The sequence below is a fragment of the Molothrus ater genome, chromosome 1, assembly GCF_012460135.2.
Source record: "Molothrus ater isolate BHLD 08-10-18 breed brown headed cowbird chromosome 1, BPBGC_Mater_1.1, whole genome shotgun sequence".
In the NCBI taxonomy this organism is placed as follows: Eukaryota; Metazoa; Chordata; class Aves; order Passeriformes; family Icteridae; genus Molothrus; species Molothrus ater.
The window spans coordinates 28,857,078-28,877,442 of record NC_050478.2 but is presented as its reverse complement, the minus strand read 5'-3'; the positions used below and the strand labels follow the sequence as shown (position 1 = coordinate 28,877,442).

Genomic DNA, 20,365 nt, shown 5'->3' with positions numbered 1-20,365 from the left:
TTCAGAATACTTTCCTGAGTTAGGTTCTTGGTTAATAAGTAAATAACGCTTTTGCTAAAACTGGTATCCACTCTGCATAGTGTCATCTCCAAACACCGTGGAATACAATCATAATAGAGGAAGAAAATGGAATTGGTTCGCATAAAGAACAAGAAAAATGAAGATCATCTTTGGGGTTTTCTGAACTCCTGGAACTAAGACTCTACCATCTTAATCAAAAATAGTTTTAATACTCATGAAATGGAGTGAACATTTCTTTCTGGCAGATGACAAAAAAACTCTGGTCGACAAATATAGGGATAATGCTGTTAATACAGTTTGTAACCCTGCAAAAAGGAAACATTTATCCCATGTTAGTACTAGTTCTCCTAGAAATGTACAATTCAAAGCTGGTTTTCATTGATCAGATTTCTACATTTCCATAAATATTACTGTATTTTTCTTTTCTAGTCTGTGGCATTTTTATAGGCTAATCAAATATCCAGTATTACTAGGAGCCATTTAAAGTGAATGCCAGAACTACTAAGGAGTAATTTGAGAATTAGATCTATTTTTGTTAGTTGAAATGATCTTGCTCATATTGTATCATACCTGGTGCTCAGTAATATGATAGCACCAGTACAAATAGGAAGATATCCGGTTTGAAGTTCTTAAATATCTGTTAAAAGTGGTGAGCAGTCCAAGCACATTAAAATTCCATTTTCCCCCATACAAGTGTTTGCTGCAGATGACCCCCACTGATCTTAAGTATATTTCTGTATCTGTAACTGAATAGAGGTTTTCCGTACAGCATGTTCTAATGGTACTCTGGCCTTTAGCCAACAAGGCACTGAATAAGGCTATTTTTAAAATACAGAAACTGGGAACAGCTGCAGCAATCAAATTTGATAAAAACAGAGAGGAACTTTGCTTTTTTCTTTTTTTTTTACGGTTTGTCCAAGTTTAGACTCCTTTCATAGAATGGCTTTTGTTCTCTTGGATGAAGGGGGTATAAGAGTAACACAGTGAAATCCTTTTGAACAAATAACTTTTAAAAGAATACAGATTAAAATAATGGGGAGCTTTTTGGTGTGGAAGCATGTTCAGTGCAATTGTACCTCAAACTATTAAAAACATAAATCCAATAAAAAAGAATACATTTTGTCTGCCAACCTTTACCATAAAATACTTATACATAAAAATCTCCCAAACTGGAAGATGAGATCTCTTGTTTCAAATTTTGAACATCTTAACACTGATATTTGGGAATAGTTTCTGAGTGGAAGTGATTTTATTTGAATGCTCTGGGGTGGGTTGGTTTTGGTTGCTGGATTTTTTTTCCTTCTTTTACCATTAATCAGAAAAGTTCTTATGAAGAACTCTCCTTTCCCTTACTAAGCTGGGGGAAAAAAGTTCACTTTAGGAAAAGTTTTACAAAGGTCTTCTGTGCACATTAAAAAGTTTCATAAAATATTTAATTGTAAGGACTGATTCTTCCTTGTTTATCCTTCTGTTTTTTGGGGAGAAACTCATCATTCTGTGATTAATGAGAATTGGGAGATGATTGTGTACACAGAAAAAAATCCATTACACAGTAGTAGGCTGAGCTGTGTCTGTTAAATGATTCCATCTGAGGATAGAGCCTGTGTGCTAGACTGGTGCAAGATAAGATACTGGGTGAAATTCGAGTTCCACTGAAACTTACTGAGTAAGAATTATGCCACTAAATTCAGCAGAGAGAGGATTTTATTGATTGCATTCATTTTAAGTGACAAAACTAGCACTTTTGCATCTTACCCCATTATCCCGTTAGGGCTATTAAGTGCACCATCAATTCTGATGGTGGAGCAAAATTCTACTGAATTTCTCACATACGTTTAAATGTAGGTAATATATATCATTTGTGTGTGTCCACAGAGGTATAAAATGTGTTTGCATTTTTGTGTGTTTTTATGTACATAAAATATATGCCTAATTTATTATCACCACATCTGAGTATCTCTCCAGGGTGAGAATTACATCAGTGATATATCTTCCTTCAAACTAAGAGGAAGGTTTAGCTTGTTTTGTTTTAATATTAGGAAAACAAAATATGAAGACAAGAATAAAAGCTAGAGAATCAATACTGGCATGAAATGGATGTATAGATCCACCTGAGATTTTAATGTTTAGAAGCAAACTCAGCAACATGAAATACTCAAAACAGGGTCACTTACCATAGGTATAGGACTTGATATATATCCTTGAAGTCAACATTAAGTGAGAGAACAGACTTCTGATAACAGAATGTTAAAATTCAGGATTTGCTGATTTATTTCCTGTGTCTGCTCCAAGCTTCACATGTGATCTTGGCCAGGTCAGTTCTGAAGTCTCTTGTGCTTAACTTTATGTGGTAGAAATAATATTATGACTCTTCTGGGTCTACACACAATATATTCAGCTGAATATGCAAACAAATATTTTCCAGGACCTAAACATGTCTGTGTACAATTTTCACTTTGTAAAATGGACATAATAATATTATTTTTCCCCAATGCTTTGTCTGTTTTATTTGTCTATAAATTCTTGGAGAGGAAAGCTGTCTTTTGTATATGTCTGTGAATCAGTAACAAAACAGAGCATTGACATCATCTGGGCCTTGGGATACAACTCTGATATAAACAATTACAAATGTTGAGGCAAATGTTACTTCAGGTAGCTTCTCTAAAGGAAGACATAACAAAACCCAGGATGTACAGATTGCACAAGATTTACTAATTTTTTGTAACCAGGAATTTAGAAAAAGGTGTTCATTTGAAATCAGGAAAATATTATGACAGTAAACACATTTCTAGCATTTTTTTACAACAGTCCCTATCACTGCATATGGAAGCAACCTCACATTCCTGCATAATGGGTAACTGGAGATTTAATACATGCTGTGTTCTAGGAAGATACTGAAGCATTCATGTGGTGCAGAGCACTGAGCTTGGGAGTTTTTCAAGGATCCTCTGGCATCATACCAGCTTTCGAATTCTTATCCAGTATTTTAACTGGAACCAAAAAATTTCCAGAGTGATGATTACTAGGGTTTGATTACATTTAGTAAGCTATGGAGCCCCTTCTCTTCGAAGACAAACTGCTGCCAGAGACAGATTTACCACTGACCAACAGTGTTTTTATGCAAATGTGCCTGAGTGAGTGCAGTAACCCCAAGTTATAATAGAGTCATTCAATCTCTTGCCAGGACAGCAATATTTATATATTGCAAAGATAGATTGGATATCAGAACCAGTTCCATTACAGAGGGAAACTTCTCTATGTAAATCAGTTTTTCTAATCACACCATGTTTCTTCCCACCCACCCCCTACCCCATTTTGTTTTCCTTGCTTTATCTTCATAGATGAATTCCAAATGTGTTTTTCTCTTGTGTGTTCACTCTGAATATTGAAGCATTCAGCTAATGCCAAGATAATGGATAACGTAAACTCATTAGGAAACTTTAAAGTCTCCAAGTGTGTTTCTCTGGGCCTTGGGAAGGGCTGTAAAGGGCTTACAGTCACATACAATGTTTTGTCTGCCACTTGTGCAAGTTTCTGTTTGAACTTCTCTTCTCCTGCTGCCTTGTGGGAAGAAATGGGCAGTCAGCTCCCTGGTGACTTTATCTCCCCATCAGGAATGAGTGCAAGGGGTCAGCTGCCCCTCTGCATGCTCATCACCGTCTGCTGACAGCACTGCTCCCCTGGGAGAGCTGGCTTTGTTTACTGACAGGGCTAATAGGAGGAGACACGTGAAGTACTTTGGTTTGTGGAAGAGACAGGAGAGACATGGTGCTGTGAAAACATTCCCACACACTCTAATGGCGCATTCACATAGAAAACAAGCGAGAGTCTTCAGCTCTTTCACAGGGCTCAAAGTAGAACAAACGGCCTGGGGAACCCCAAGGCACCAGCCAGAAAACACTTTCCTAATGGACTGAGATGCTCTCTGGGATAGCTTACCTATGAGACCTCAGCTCTCCCTTAGGCAACTAAATGAACTGGTTAGAAGGAAAAACTGTGCAGTATCTGATAGTTGCTTTTGTTCACTCTTAGCTGTGAAATTCATCTTGAAAATCTAACATTTCGTTTCCTAAACCTAAACTAAGACTAATTATAATAGGTGAAACATATTGAAGAATTTAAGAACTTTATCACTTAAATCACCAATTATTTTGAGACATAAACTTTAAGGAATTCAGAGATTTTAGAGGAGCTAAGATTTTTGTTAGAGATAAGCTTTGTTGGAGTTAATTAAAATGAATGGGTAGGCCTTGATGAAGTTAAGAGTTAGTAATTAACTAGTAATTGATCTCTTGTCAACATAATGTTTGGTTAGCTGGCTTTATAATGAAGAATATAGAAACTGATAAATAGCTTTTAGGAACATAAGACAATTGTAGGCCTCCTCTGTTCTGAAACCAATTGAAGACGGGGACTGGGAGTTCTACCAAGGGTTCATTTGTCATAGTTGCATTGAGAAGGTAGAAAGGTCAGAACGAGGAAGACCTAATTTACTTCCTCATGATGGGATCTCTCCCCATGAAAGGGACCACCAACCCATTTCAAGGAACAAACTATGGATGCTTAATAGCTTTTGGACTAATTACCATACGAAGCTGGGGAATGGGATGTACCAAAGTTGTGAATACGTATTTGTATTTTGGGCATTCAATACTTGTATGGATAAAAGGACTCTGTAATCCCCTGTAAATCACGGTGTGTATTTGGGAGCTATCCCTCATGCTGCCCAGCATTGCAATAAACATAGACTTTCTAACTTTAAACTGTTAGAGAGTCTTTGTCCGTCACAGTTGGATATCGGTACTAGATCAATATCCATATTTTTAATAAATCAATTTCTCTTTGAAATAAAATCAGTAGAATGCAGAAAAAACACAAGACATGCATCCCTTAAAAGAAAAACATATTTTGCTTTATAGTTGTTAGAGACACGGAGACACAAGAATATAATTTGAGGATCAAAAGGAGTGACTTTCACAGTGAGCTCTCCAACACAATAGGGATACATGTCACAGAAAAGTACACATTATAAACTGTTTTAAGTGACAAGTGATGTTTAGTGAGTGGCTGCATTCATTATTCTCTGCTACGCTTTATAAGATGCATAAGAAGTCAGCAAGAATAGTGATACTAGATCAAGCCACAAGTTGGTGTAGCTCAGTATCTTACCTCTAACACCAACCTGTATTAGAAATAAAGCATGAGAGAGCAAACTTACTGTGATTTTTTTTTGTCAAGCTATCCTACCGAATATGTATCATTTTTGATTTAAGTAATTTCAGTTTAGTGTGGCCTCATGGCATAACAAGGTATTATGTAAAAAGGATTTCCTGCTTTTTTAGAAGTACTATAAAACTCAGTTCTTGCATTTGTGAAATACTGAATTACATTACTGTCTTCACCTACTCCAGTGCACTTGGTATTTTGTCATCTTTCCTCCATTCATCTCCTCACTTCCTGAAGTATTTATTTTCATACAGAAGTTGCTCCATATTTGTTACCACATTTGTTCCTCTGTCATTTCCAGTTATTTTTCTTCCTCTGAATTGCTGAGTGAACTGGAACTACAAATTCCATATCTTATGGATGTACCAGTTGCAGTATTTGGTGATCATAAATTGAGCATGAGCTGATATTTTCATAGAACTTGCCACAGTAACTCCACAATGTTCATTCCAGTATGACAGTATCAATTATAGTCCAGCAAAATAAGCATATACACATGGAGACATACACACCATATTTATTTCCAAATGTTATATATATATGTATATAACAGTCTACATATCTGTAGTGAGTGCTCTTTCTCCTCATGGACATTAAGTCACATATATTGAACATGTATTGAACTTTCTGCCTTTGTAAAACCCCATTACTCAGAACTGTAAAATTCCTAAACTTTTTTTATAATTGGGTTTTGTTTTTCCTTCATTGAATCTTCATTACTCACTGTCTACTTCTATTTCCAGATTATTTTGGGGTGTATGTTGCACAGTACAGAGGCCTGCATTGATCTTTCTGAAAAATCAGTGATAAACTTCCACCAGAGTGAAGAATGACTTCCCTTTTCCTATCTGTTAATTTAATAGAAGATCAGATCTCCTTTAACAGAGCTTACTTAGTCTCTTTCTAAGTCTTTGGTGGAGACCTTTAAGAAGAAATATCATCCCGTTGTTTATGTCTTGACTCTTTATATTCAACCAGTGCACCAATAGCCATGTAACATCCTTGAAGAGTGGGACTAAAATAGATACACTCCCTTTTCCACTTTTCACTCGAGTTCTTATCAAAGCCAATATATCTCAAGGATTTGCTGAAATGGATATGACTGTGCAAAAGCATCAGGTCAAATATATCAGCAAGGGCAGGAGTGTGAACTAATGCAGTCAATAATTGCATGTTATATTTGCTTTAGTTTTTACTGCTTCTTAAGGAAAGTAATGTCTAATTTAAGCTTGATTCTAAAAATATTCATATTTGGCCTAAAATAACTCCACTTTGGGAATGTGCCGCTGCACATGTGAAGTTTTTGAACGGCTTCACTTTTTTGGTAGATGAGAGTATTGTTCAGTTCCGTCTTCCAATGTTTAATATACCACATTTAATGAGAAGTACAGTATAGATCACAGGGCAGGATTTGGCCCTTAGTTACCCTGCTGCTACTGGCACTAATCTCACAGGTCCTGAAAAATTATGAATCAAATATATATCCCTGAAAATGTCACTATTCTGAATATTGCACATATTGCCGGAGCTGTCAGAAATAAAAATCTGTTCTTAATTATTCTTCCATTTTAAAAAATAATAATTTTCTAATGGCCGAGTGAATAGGAATTTGATGTTTTCTTTGGCTAAACATTTTAATGATTTACTACATCTAAAAAGTTCTATGTGCCTTTATAATATATAAATTTTTGAAAATGAGTAGTTCTTTCCCAGTTAAGTCTCTGTGTCTACCAAGAAAAGCAGCATTTATTTAAATCTCACTTAAGTTTAAATGTTACTTATGGGAAACGTTTTAAGAAAAAAAAATGCAATGGAAAGCCAGACATACAAAATTAGGCTTACATGTGTTACGTGGATGCAAGCTATAAAAATATATAGCTAGAATTAATGGTATTGTACATTTTAAACTTTTGACTGTCTTATTGTTTTCCCTTAATGGAAAGAACATTGTTTATTTTTTTCTTCATTAGTAGTATATGGAACTGATTTCACTGTGATGAAAAAATGAATAAAGCAGAAAATATTAAGAAAGTATAAGAAGAAAAATGAAGGCTTTGGATAGTATCAGATTTTCTGCTGGAAACAGAATAATCCAGATCATAAACCCTATTTGCTTTTAATAGATTTTTTTCCCTCATCAGAGTACTTCTTTCAGTTAATTACCTTCATTGAAAGCCCAAAGAAGTGAACAGAGAAGACTCCCATTGAAACTTTGGAATAGTCTCATAGATACGATTTTTAGCATGAAATTTTACCTTCATTAAGGGTTGAGGGGTTTAAAATACACAGAGTAATGTGGTCTCCTTTCTTTGTTTTTTTCAGTGTGATGATATACTCTAACATTTTATCTCAATGCTTTGCTTCACTGAACAATGTACCTTTTGGAAACATTGATGTTAACAGCCAATTTATAAAATACACATATTATACAGCTAGAAAAGAAATGTTTTTTTTCTTGTCCTTTTGGTCATGGCACCATGTATTTATGCAGGAGAATACAAATGATTTCATGCAAAACCCCCTAGTTGACTCTGGATAATATTTCATTACCTTGCTTGGTTGCTTCTCAAGGCAGACTGCTTATTACTCCTTAGGTATCTGTTTGTACCTGAAATTCTACACAAAACTTTTCTTACTCCTTGAAGACAAGTAAACTAATTTTCATTTAAATAGTTTTTGAAGTTTAATGCCAGAGTACTGTTTAGTCAAAAAGAAGTGTGAAACAAACAACATATAACTGAGTGCAAACAAGCATGACAAATTTGGAAGACTAGGTGGATAGTTAATGTTTTTTTCTGCCTTTTTGCATTGCATCTCTGTACTAATTAAGACGCTGATCCAATGCAAAATCTCATCATAATGATGCATGCATGTAAAGACTGAATTAGAGTTGTACACATTGTCTGGGAAGTACTGTATAGAAGAGGATCCAATAGGGTCTGGAGCACTGACTTTTTCTTTACAGATTTTAAATATCTGTTGAAAAAATAAAAAGCATAAATTTCTGCACTGTAAACATCTCATTCTTTGTGTGTCAAGTAATCAAAATGAAGGAATATCTTCTATTTTCTCATATAATGAAATTATTTCTTTCGTCTTCATGTAACCATGGATATAATTATTCTATTTCAGAATAATTTTGGTTAGGATATTGTAGAATTGTGAGACAGCAGGGCCCAGTTGTGTCCAACTTAAAGCTGTAATTCTCCTTAGGAATAATAATTTTGCCTGTTCTGTTCTCCACATCTTTTATTGTCAGCTTGTCTTCTGACGGTTCTCATTGGTCAATATGACTGCTTTCAAAGTGCTGACAAGCCAAAATCTGGATTTTTTTCAACTTTTGCAGATCTAAGTGACCAGCTTATGGAAGTGGTGGGTCTGGAAGGAGCCATGGAGATGGGACAGATATACACAGGTCTGAAAAGTGCTGGAAGACGGCTTGCCCAGTGCTCATCTGTTGTCATTAGGTATCAGCAGCTTTAATTTACACTGCAGTGTTGGAGTGAAACTGAAGAGTTTTATGTATTGACTTTCTTTTGTAGTTTAACAGTCATAATTATAATTATTATTTCTTGTGAAAGTATCATTTTTGTATATGGAATTAATCTATTCCATCTACATTCTATGCCCATACATCTTCCTTTCTTTAAATGTGTCAAAAAACTAAAAAGAGGTTGTTTCCATTCAATCTTCACATGTTGTATTCAAGCGCCATTTTGTCCAATGAAGAAGTATTGTCAAGCATTTGGAGCAGAAGGAATAAGGCATGAACATCTTGGGGCTTATTGTTGACATATACTCCATGCAATTTCAAGCCAAAAGTAATTTAGCATTACTTTGTCACATTTTTAACCCATTTATAATGCATACCACACCAGGGAATAGTAGTGTGTAATTAGTAATTGTAAAGCACTTTTTGATCTGTGGAAGTCAAAGTGGTCTGTTTTTAATTTATTTGTTATTTACTGAATTCTGACAAGCCACTATTATTAAATCTGTTGGTGTGTGTGAGCCGATGATGGTAGAATACTCTAATTTCATTGTGTTTTATCATTTCTAAGATAAGAACATTCACAATAGAGTAAACTTGAATTAGAACACAAGGAAAAAGTAATTATTCTATCTTTTGGATTAAATAAGGACTGAAAAGGAATTGACCATCTCTTTTTCAGTCAAGAATTCCTCAGTAAGAATTTTCCAAAATTTATTAAACCCATAAGCTCTGCACTTATGAGCCTAAAACAGAAGAGCAACAATAAAAAAATAAGTAGGAACCCTTCCTGAACTATAAACTGAGAGCTCATTAAAAATTCTTCCTTCATTTATGGCCATAGGTGATAAGGGATAATTCCATGAAATGTTAGTTTGTTTTCAAAAAACATCCAAACCAGAATTTCCATTGACCAGCATGAGTCACTAATTTTTCCATTATTAGATTTATCCCCTCCATGCTATTGCTAATAATCTTGTGTGCAAACTGTTATTATACAAAAATACAGGGTTGGAAATGACCATAAATGTAGTAATTTTTTTTTTCTGTTCTCATTTTGCTACACTTTTCTTAACGTGACACCCAGAACTGGAGAGGGAATACTGTCTGTATCTTTCTGTTGAAATCAGTGTCCCTTTGCTAACAATTTAAATTTATAACATGGCATGCTAAAGACTCTGAATATAGTGCAAACTTCATTCTCTGTGAGTGTTCTGTCTAACTCAGACACAGTGATTGTAGTAAGTGGTGATGACAGACCTGAAATTTATTTCTCATTTCCTTTATAGTAGAATAATATATATACTATATACTATTATTGTTATTGTGTCATTCACTCATTATTTCACAAATTACAGACTCTTCTTCCATGAAAGAGTAGTGTATTACTAGCAAGATGCATTAATATTTGCCATGTTTTTGCTTTGTATGTTGAAAATCAGACTAAGCTTTTTAAGTTGACTGTGTTACATTTGTAAGCATATTGAGTCATAATGGAAATTCCAAAGGAGTTTAGGGTGAATCAGGGTTATATCTGTATGCCATCACATATGTGCCTTTTTCATAAATACATTTATCAATTTTTCTAGTTTCTTTTTCTTATATTATGAAATTTGTACCTTTAGGACCAGCAAGTCTCTGCCTATGCAGATAGATGGAGAACCTTGGATGCAAACTCCTTGCACGGTAACTGCAACTGATTATTTTTCTTTCTCTTCTTTTCAATGGTAGAAATATTTCTCTTATGTTTAGAAGACAACTTTTTTCATCAGTATTAACTCAGTTTTCTTAAATAACACCTTCACCAACTGTTTTTATATACTTCAGTACTCCCTGCATTTTCAATTTGTCAGTCTGAATTCAAACACAGGTTAGAGTGGAATAAAAAGACATCTATTTCAGAAGTTTGGAAAATACTTGAAGAGTGCAGTTTCAGTATTCCTTTACCCAATATGGCAATTTATTTATGATGGTGTATCAGATTTTGGCTCTCTATTGCTGAGGAAAATTCAATCTTTGTTTTGATGCTAAAATGTAGAGAGTAACTAATGTTAGTCTTAAAAATTTAGAAAGCTTTTCTATTGTGTTTTTGAGAGTTCATATCAAGAAAGTTTTAAATAAAGCTGAAGTCTTAACTGTTCTGCTTCAATTATACAATAGGACTAATATTTTTTTTAAGTCCTTACAGTTTAAGGGGTAAATAAAGGAAATTAATTAGTTTCTTGTTTCATTGAAACAAGAACCCACACATTGGAAGTGAGGGCATACAAACATCAATTTGCATAGGTTAGGATAGCCTAGGCTAGGATAAGAACTTTCTCAGAGAAGGTTCTTTGAGTGACAATGCAAGAAAAGGTGTATCTGTAAGAACTCTCTGTTTTCATCTCTCTCCAATAAATTATAGAGGCTAACCAGGCCTTCAGAGAGGAGGCTGATGAAATCAAAGTTGTTTATTGTCCTGTGTAATCATATTAATATATTTTCTTATTAAGTTCTACTAATTTTGGTTACCTAAAGAGGACCTGTACTTTTAAGTAGATGAATTGCTATAGCCTTGCAGCTTGTAAATATAACAAAATAGTACTGTAACAAGGAAGAAATCCTTGTTACAGTTCTATCCTATGTTACAGTACTACTACTACTATGTTACAGTACTATCCCATCCTACAAATGGGAGCAATTTTCAAGAAAAGGGTACTGAATTCCTTTCATGAGCTTTATGTCTCTGGTAGAATTAAAAGTTATACACAAAAAATAAAAGTGGCAATGTTCAGGAAGGTGCTAATAGGTGTGCAACTGACAATATATGGGTTAGGATGGCAGAAGAGGGTTGTGGTAGTTCATGCTTACCAGATACACCATAGAGTACAGCTGAACAGAGGGAAGGATGCTGAGGTCTCATTCTCTAGGGAAGTGCTCAGATTCTGCAATGTGAGGAGAACCATAGAAACACATACTGTGTGAAGGCAGAACAGTGGGGGTTTTATGAGATTTGTTGCAGAAAACCTTTTGGAGTTAAGAGATATCATTATCTTTACCTCTTCTACAATGATGGCTCAGTGCAGAGCAATAGTACTGAACCCAGCAGTTGTTCAGGAAAAAGACATGGAATTTTTCAGTTGCCAGATTACAGAAGAGAACTTATGGAAGGTTGCTGGCAATAACATGTGCTATTTTTTTTTCTGTCCTGATGCTTGGTCTGTGCAGAATCCCTGTTATCTGATTGATAATGCTAGCAGAAGCTGCCTGTGCAATTGAGAACAAACCTGGGAAGAAAGACAATTCTTACATTTCAATTACTGCCCTGAGGAAACAGTAAATTACTATTGACAATTACTGCTGTCCAGTTTTAAATGGGATAGAAATGGCATATACTCTTCTGAGGAACCTATTCCTTTTGCTTTACCATTGCTTAAAAATATACTTGGTGCTGTGTAAGAAAACCATGCTGTTGAATGTACTTGTTTAGTCTTTGAGGAAAAAATACATGAACTATTTGCATTCCATGAATTAGATATAGAAATATTAATGCACTTCCATGAATTAGATATAGAAATATTAATTTTTGTTATTTTATTCATTTTTGGTTTTTTTGTTTTTTTTTTTTGTGCTGAGGAGCTTCAGTATTTAGTGTAATAGCTCCTTGCATCTTTGTATGATGTGCCACACTCTGTTTCCTACATCCTACAAAGTAAAAAACATATATGGTCCAACCTCTTTCCTCCCCACGAAGTCTAACTACAGTAGAGTTTTTTCTTTAAGTTCTCTGCAAAGTAGCTAGGAATTCTTCCTTAGATAATAGGAAGATAATATCCACCTATGTCCTTAGACATAGGTAGATATTAGGTTTCTCTCAACCAAAGATCAAGATTTGATATCTGAGTTTGTACTTCACAGTGATCTTTGTTTGGAAGCCAAAAGCGTACGCGATCATGGAAATACCAGGGTGATATCTGTGATGTGTATCCAAACCAGAGTCTATACCAAACCTCCAGAAAATAAAAGTAATTCTTTAGGCTTAGTCAGCTATGTAATCAGTCATTTGAGCCAGCAAGGGCTCAAATTTCAGAAAACTAATAAGGAGGCCAATATAAAAATCATTAGGTTTGTCTTTTTTAGAGAAAAAACTGTCATTTTCTCCCAAAATGAAATAAAATGTATAGTGACACATTTTTAAATGAAAAAATAAATCATCGTGGCCAGATAAAAAACTCTCTATAAAGTTCCCTAGACACTTGTGATAATTTGGCTTTCCTTTCCTTTTGCCTCTTAGGAAGTTTCTTTCTCTAGTCATTATAAGAAATTGAGGCCTGTATATAAAGATGCTGCCGTTCCTGCATTGTGCAGAGACATGGGGAGACATTCCCAGGCTACCTCTTTTCTCATTAGGATGCTGAGGCAAGGCACTTATTAGTTTACTAGCTATGTTGTTTGAAGGAAAAAAAGCTGTGTTTGGATATACCATCTCACTAGTTTTAGGAGAGAGAAGTCTGCACCTTGTTAGGTTGCACACATCAGTGAGACACAGCAGCTGAGCCTCGGGTTTTGATTCTTTTGTGTTCCAGCCAGAAAGCTATTGTTAAAAAAAAAAACACAAAAAAAAAAACCAAACAGCAAAAAACAAAACCTGCTATCTTTCCCCCTTCAACTGTCTTTTATGAAGTTGAAATAACACACTTTATTTTGGTATCTTAGGAATTTCAGTAGTGTTAAGGACTGATCTATAAATATTATAGAGACTAAGTGAGAAAGAAGTTCATAGAATCAGCATGTATTGAAACAACTCTTACCCAGCTTGCAAGTTCTTAAGCTCAAAAGTACTTTTCTACATTGCTTCAGGTTTTGATATAAATGAGAGTATTTTCCAAATGATTTTTCAAGAAATTAAGTTCAACCTTATCAAAATTCTCCTGCTTTTCTATTATGCCCATTTAGGAAAACAAGTTTGGCCTCAAATCCCTATTATGTGTAGGATACAGCCTGCACATGCAGGCTTGGAAGTTTACTTCCTGTTGAAGGAATCAATATGTTTCTCTTTGTGGCTTCTCCTTTCTGACTGGGAAAAAACTTTCACACAAACATCATGAGTTGCTGAGACTGTCCTTTCTCATGCATATGGAGGCCATGCTCCTCCAAAATGATGCTGTGAGCTCTGAGAAAATATTGTGGAATGTGGTAGATAATGCAGTAGTTCTCCAGAAGCTGTGATCTGTGATTTTTCCTTTCTGTGGTCAATTTTAGGAGTAAACAAATAGTTGTGTGTTTCTTTTAAATATTTTATGATATATTGCTTATGCACCTATCATCCATACAGGAGAGCAGGTACACACTCATGTAGGTTCTGTGCATTCTTAGAGGTGTGAGTGGCTCGGTGTAAAAATCTGTCATCCAGAATTATTTAGTATGTTGAACACATGCAGAATGCAGCATCTAACAATGTCAGTCTGCTCTGGTATTACAAGATGAAGCATCTGAGCATCAAATTGTATTGTTTTCACTGTTTTTTTATAGAAGACTCTTTGGGAGAAGGAAAGATGATAATGTTAATATTATGTTAAACATCTTGTCTGATTAGCTGAGGAAGAAATTCTATCAGAGCTCTCCCAGACAAATATAGCAACATGAAAGATATCTATGGTTTCACCTGATCTCCAAACAGGTCATTAATAGTAATGAAACTTCAAAGACTCTCAAGTTAATTCAATAAACTTCTAGCTTTAGCCATCAGGGTTTTTTTAAGAAAAGTAATCTTTCAATTTAGCTACATAAATTATTAGCAATGTTTTGAAAAAATCTATAACAATGTTCCATCCTAATTAGAAATAACTGCAATTTATGTTCTTTCATCTATTCCTGACTTGCTTGGCATGATATCTGAAAGAGTGTCAAGCTTCTAGAAACACTAGATTAAAAGTAGAAGAAAGAAATGTCTATAGAAGATGCAAGAATATTGCTTAAATAAAGAAACAAAAATAAAAACCCACAGTCAGAGCTCACCTAATGGATTACCAGAAACATAGTTTCACAGGTATCTGAGACACAGTATTTTCAGCATTGTTTCCTGATCATTTACTGATACTTTCACTAAGTAATGGAATAATGTTACACAAAATTAGTATTTCAAAACACTCTCATTTGAATGTACCTTAAAAATTAGTTTTGAATGAGTGATTTCTCTCTAGTTTTTCCTTTAGTCCCCAGAGAGGTGATGAGCCAGGGCACAGGGATCCTACTCTCCTGTAGTTAAATATAGAAACAAGAACTTAAACCAAACCCAACCAAGCTTTTGTTAATAATCACTGTGTGCCAGAGCTAGGTGAGAAAACTAAAAGAGAGTTACAGATTTGCTTTTATATAGATCCATTGTCTCCAATACCTCACACATCACATGAAGCAGCTGCAGCTATATTCTAGACTCTGTCTGTAAAGCATCTTTTTTCCATGTCTCTGGTTGTACCAGTATTTTCTTATCAGTCCTTTATAATGAGAGAATTTGACCTACTGCATCTGCCACTTGAGAGCAAACAGGAGCTGGGTCCTAGATATGGTGGCTGATTTCAATAGAATGTTAGCCAATTGCTACATAGTTAACCCAAAAATGGAAATCACTAGAGAAGATTTTTGATGATATACGAAAATGCTGCACTTTTTTTCCCTTTTGAGTAGCAGTGTGCATTCTGTTCCAAGGCCAGATTGATTTATTGAGTTTTTAACATTTTATTTTGCAGCTGGGCATTATTTTTTGTGGTCACAGGTACACTGCACTTTAATTATTTTTGTTTATGTATGCATATTTTTTTTCTTAATTTCACAACAGTAGTTTTTGTAATTGACAAAGCAATTTACTGCATGTGTGCTTTCTGCACCCCAGACAAATACTCTAGCATGTAGTGCACCTTTCTTTCCAGTTCAGATTGTTAAGAAAAGAATTAGTTGTGACTAATTGCCAATTAATTTGCAGTGGTTTTAGGGAGGAGGGGGAAAAACAATTGCACCTACTAATTAAAATTTAAAATATTCCAGAGTGTCATCTTTAGGTATCTGTGGAATACATAATTTCCATTTTAGTTCTGCACTGGATTTGTAACAACCCTGAGCTGACAGCTTTATTAATTTAAAACCTCAGTGATACCTATTAGTACAAAACATGAAAAAAATGCCATTAATCATTTATTTTAATTTTGCAGCTCTGTCATTTTCTCAGTATGTTTAAAAATTATGATGACACTGTAACGTTTTCCAATCTACCTGTGTGAAGGGGAAACGGATCACACTACTTAGGAGAGAGACTAGAGTATATTATTAGAGCTTAATTAATGCCAAACTGATTAGATTTGATTGCACCTTGCACAATAATATTGTTTAGAAATTTATTTAAGATGTGTTGCATAACGCTTTTAAAACAACTAGTCTAGATCTGAGAGATTTTGCCCGAAATGCCACATGATGCAAGTCACAGGTTAATTTTTCTCAGCAGTGCCTACATTCTATCACTCTGATTCATAACACGATTCCCCATACGCTCTTGATCACCTAAGGAAGATAAAATTATTTGGCACTCCTGTGATATAGAGGAGTTGCATCTCTCCATTTCCTGTAAGAGGAGCAGCATTTGGGTATCTAGACTATGAGAAAACCCACTTACCCTCAAAACAACCAACATCTAAACCCTGCTGAGAACATGTAAAATAGTGACCATAAACTAAAAGATCCAGTTGGATAAGGCTGGGTTTTTTTCTGGAAGTTTTTTCCCTCTGTCTTTAAAATACAGTAATATGTTCTTTAACCTTAATTGAAATATAAGCAGAGCTGATTAGCTCTTTCCAGTTTACTGTTGTCAGCTAGTGCAATACTTTAAAACCTGCATTTATAGCACTATGTCTTCTGAAATAGTAAATAGTAAATGTTTAGGCATTCTTTGAAGCATAAAGTTAACCAGCATATAGGGCAGAAAAAGGAACATGAAAGTAAAACTGACTGACCTAAAAGATACTGTTATCATGCTAAAATTTTTTATGCTGACTGCATTTCATATAGTGGATATTTATGTGGCTTCAAGGCAATTTTGAAACTCTGACTGCTCCTAAAACAAATAAAGACCTGGTTTATGCATTTTGAATTATTTTTAGTATCAAAAATTCAGGCTTATCACAAAATTTTCTATGACATATAGGGAGATATTATCATCTCTTCTTTTTAGAATTATGATCTTTCAATTTGACCTGGTGTTTATTGCCACGAATACAATCAATGGACATACTTTCTAATACTGGAAAGGTAATTTCTGCAAATGCAAGATTTTTCTGCTAGATAAATATTTACTGTATATACCAACCCTCATGGGATAAAATCTTGGCTTCAGTTAGTGAATAAGAGGTTTGTCATTGGCTTCAACATTTTAAGTTTAGCCTAGAAGGTTGTGGAGCGGGCTTCCAACAAAAATCCATGGTATCCTAGCAATTCAGGTGTCTACAGACTTACCCCCAAAATGGAATTCTATTATTTTCTGATTTTGTCTATTTTTAAATATAAATTTATGCCAAGTATGTAAAATAATTTCTTGTTTGTTTGGGGATTTTTGTTTGTTTGTTGGTATTTTTGTTGGTATTTTTGGTTTGTTGGTATTTTTTGTTTGGCTCGGGTTTGGTTTTTTGTTGTGGTTTTTTGTTGTTGTTGTTTTTTGGGGGTTTTGTTGATGTTTGGGGGAAATTGTTGTTTTGAGGGTTTTTTTTGGTTGGCTAGGATTTTTTGGGGTGGTTGTGTGTTTGCCTAGGTTTTTTTTGTTTTTCTTCCAGCAGCAGTTCAGGCACTCAATTAATGTTTAAAATGTTCTTTATATTACCCTCAAGTTATTACATCTTTTCAATAAATTGAGTAAGTGATCTCAAAAATTGTTTTCCAGAATTGCGTAGTAATTTCTATAAGTATATATTATCAACTCCTAAAAATACATTAGTTTAGGATTTTAGCTTTCTGGATTTTTGTCTGTGCAATCTCTTTTCCTCATGTGCATGTTGTATATGTAACTCACAGGTAAATCTAGGAAACATTAAAAATTTTAAAGAAGGGTCTTTTTTAAAACTTATATAATTTTGTTTCTACTAAAAAAGACATGAAGATGCTTGCTGAATGGAAGAGAAACTGAAAGGTAAATATTAGTCTTTAGACCCTTCCCTGTACACACACACACACACAGAATCTCTATAGAGCTGTAAGCAGGAATTTTTAACTTAACAAAGTCTCTGTTGCTTCTAAGTAAAGATATCTCTCTCTTTCTTTCTCTTGCTCTCTTTTTGTCCTCCCACAGAGCAATTTCAATGTTAGGCCCTACTTTGACCTACAACACTATTTCTCTGTCTGAGATCCTCAGTGCTTATTCCCATCTTGAAGTGAGCACTGTCACTTGTCACCCAAACTCACAGCTCCAGCTCTGGCAGTGCTGCCAGTATGAGAACAGAAGCAGAAGTGAGAGACCAGGGCAGAATTGCAGTGCCTGAGAGTATTGAGAAAGACAAAATTAGCCTTCTTCAGGCAAAGTACTGCAATGGTTCAGAAACATACTGATCTTTTTTCATCAGCCAAAAATAAGATGTTTCCATTTATTTAATTTTTTAGGATAGGAAAGTGAGGAATTGATGTTTATCATTGTTAACCAATGCGATGTTAATAGACACTATCATGACTAAGTGAAAAAATATACTTTAAATTTACACTTTATTGTGGCATTTTCAGAATGCGAAATATTTTACACCATTGGAATTGTGCTTATTCATAACAGCTGAAAATGTTTCTTGGAGAGAGTCATATAGGACTGATCCCCACGCATGGTAGTGGTTAATCATGTTCAGGCATGTTAGCTGATCTCAGCTGATAGGAAGTAACATACTGAAGAGGTTGTGGTCTCTGAAACAGATGGCTCACGCCAAGAAAGAACATTACAAATGATAAACATTTACTCAGTATGTAATTGCATTCATCCTGAGGAGCACTGAACAGCCCCAACCCGACATGCAATCTGTACGGGGTCTCAGGATTACCTCACCCCTTCCTACTAAAGCCATCTTTTGAGCTTTGCTCTTTTATTCACTTTAGGATGGAATTACTATGTTTTACCTCACAAAGGAAACTTAAAGGCATTCCTACTGCTACATCATGGCCAAATCTTGCAATAAGCAAGATTTTACCCTTTATGACTTGAAAAATTCACTCACACCAGCTGTAGGTTATTTCATGTCATGATCCTCAGGATCAGGTTGATATCATCACTGCTCCTGATCCCCAAAATACGTCTTAGGAAGCATGTGGAAGTTACAAAAATAGGCAATTTTCCAGGACCAGATCATCAGCTGGTACTGACATCAATGGAATAATGCCAGTTTACCCCAACTACAGATTTGGCTTCCAAGTGATGCCTGAAGCAGAATTTATTGTGAGAAAATATATTGGTGCCAGTCTTTGAAAGCCAGAGTTATTATCCTTGTGAAAGTAATCTACATTGCCAAGAACCCCCCATATGCTATATTCGATACTAATGAATAGTTTTGACAAAAAGAGGTCCCACATGAAATTTGAAGTTAATGAACTAAGGTGGCATGAAAATGAGCATTTGGAGAGTAAAGTAAAGGCTCTAATAGAGTTAAACCAAGACACAGAGTCTTTTGAGATTTTTATGTTTCTGTCTTCTTACATTGTAAAGTAAATTTCCACCCCAAGAAATGTCCTGATCTATGTTTTAATGAGCCTCTCCACGTGACATACATTTTTTGTTTCATTTACTATTAGTGAATGACAAGTGAAGGATATTCATTTTAACTTGAAAATGTCAGGTATGCACTTTAAGAGATATATTTTTCCAGTTTTTAATGAGGTGGTGTTTCTTTTTGAAAGAGATACCCATCTCTGATGTGGGTACTATGCAGGTGACAACTGATATTTAATAAGTGATGGTTCTTGTATTAGTCGTAGTTCACTAAAGAAAATGTCTCGGATTGCTTTTGAAAAACTCCTAACGTCACTAGCCCAAAGGCAAGATGTGACCTTTTTATTACATAATGAGAATCATTTATTATCTTACAATGTATCTTAAAGTCACAGACAAAATGCCACTTTGATAATTGCTTTCAATTAGCTTTGAGCATAGCATACATTCATAAAATGTCTTCTCTAATTTAGACTTGAATTAGAGAAAATTGCAGACATAATCTACTTTAAGGTTGTCTCATTTAAGGTGATTCGTAGTTCTATATCAAAGAAATCAAAACGGGTGGCTTTAGAGCAGTATTACAAAGTGTTTTAAATAGTCTTTTCAATATTTGAGTCTTTTCTATTAACAATTAATTAACAAATTAGAATGCTAGTTCATCTTTTTGGACCTTTTCATGTGTATTAACTTTATACTTTTGTTCACCATGGCTGTTTTGAAATTAAGTACTGTCCTGTGGTAAAAGAGTACAGCTTGATTAGATGTATAAATAAAGCATGTAAAGACATAGCTTATATCTTAATAATAGGCAACAGCTTGGTCTGTCAGCATGTATGTTCTTTCCAACTTTTAAATTCTTCCTCAACAGCAAGCAATAAATCCCACACTCAAAAAGTAAGATTGTATATTGGCATGTATTTTATTGC

General features: G+C 34.7%; 1 protein-coding gene across 5 annotated transcripts in view; it reads left to right on the top strand.

The window, feature by feature from the left end:
* The window catches only part of DGKB (diacylglycerol kinase beta), a 333,031-nt gene that overhangs the window by 309,965 nt on the left and 2,701 nt on the right, over positions 1-20,365 (top strand). For all 5 annotated transcript variants that reach the window (XM_036402463.2, XM_036402471.2, XM_036402486.2 and 2 more), the window contains 2 exons: positions 8,594-8,714; positions 10,363-10,423. In XM_036402463.2, coding sequence (XP_036258356.1) covers positions 8,594-8,714; positions 10,363-10,423 — 182 coding nt within the window. The remainder of the gene's footprint in view (positions 1-8,593; positions 8,715-10,362; positions 10,424-20,365) is intronic.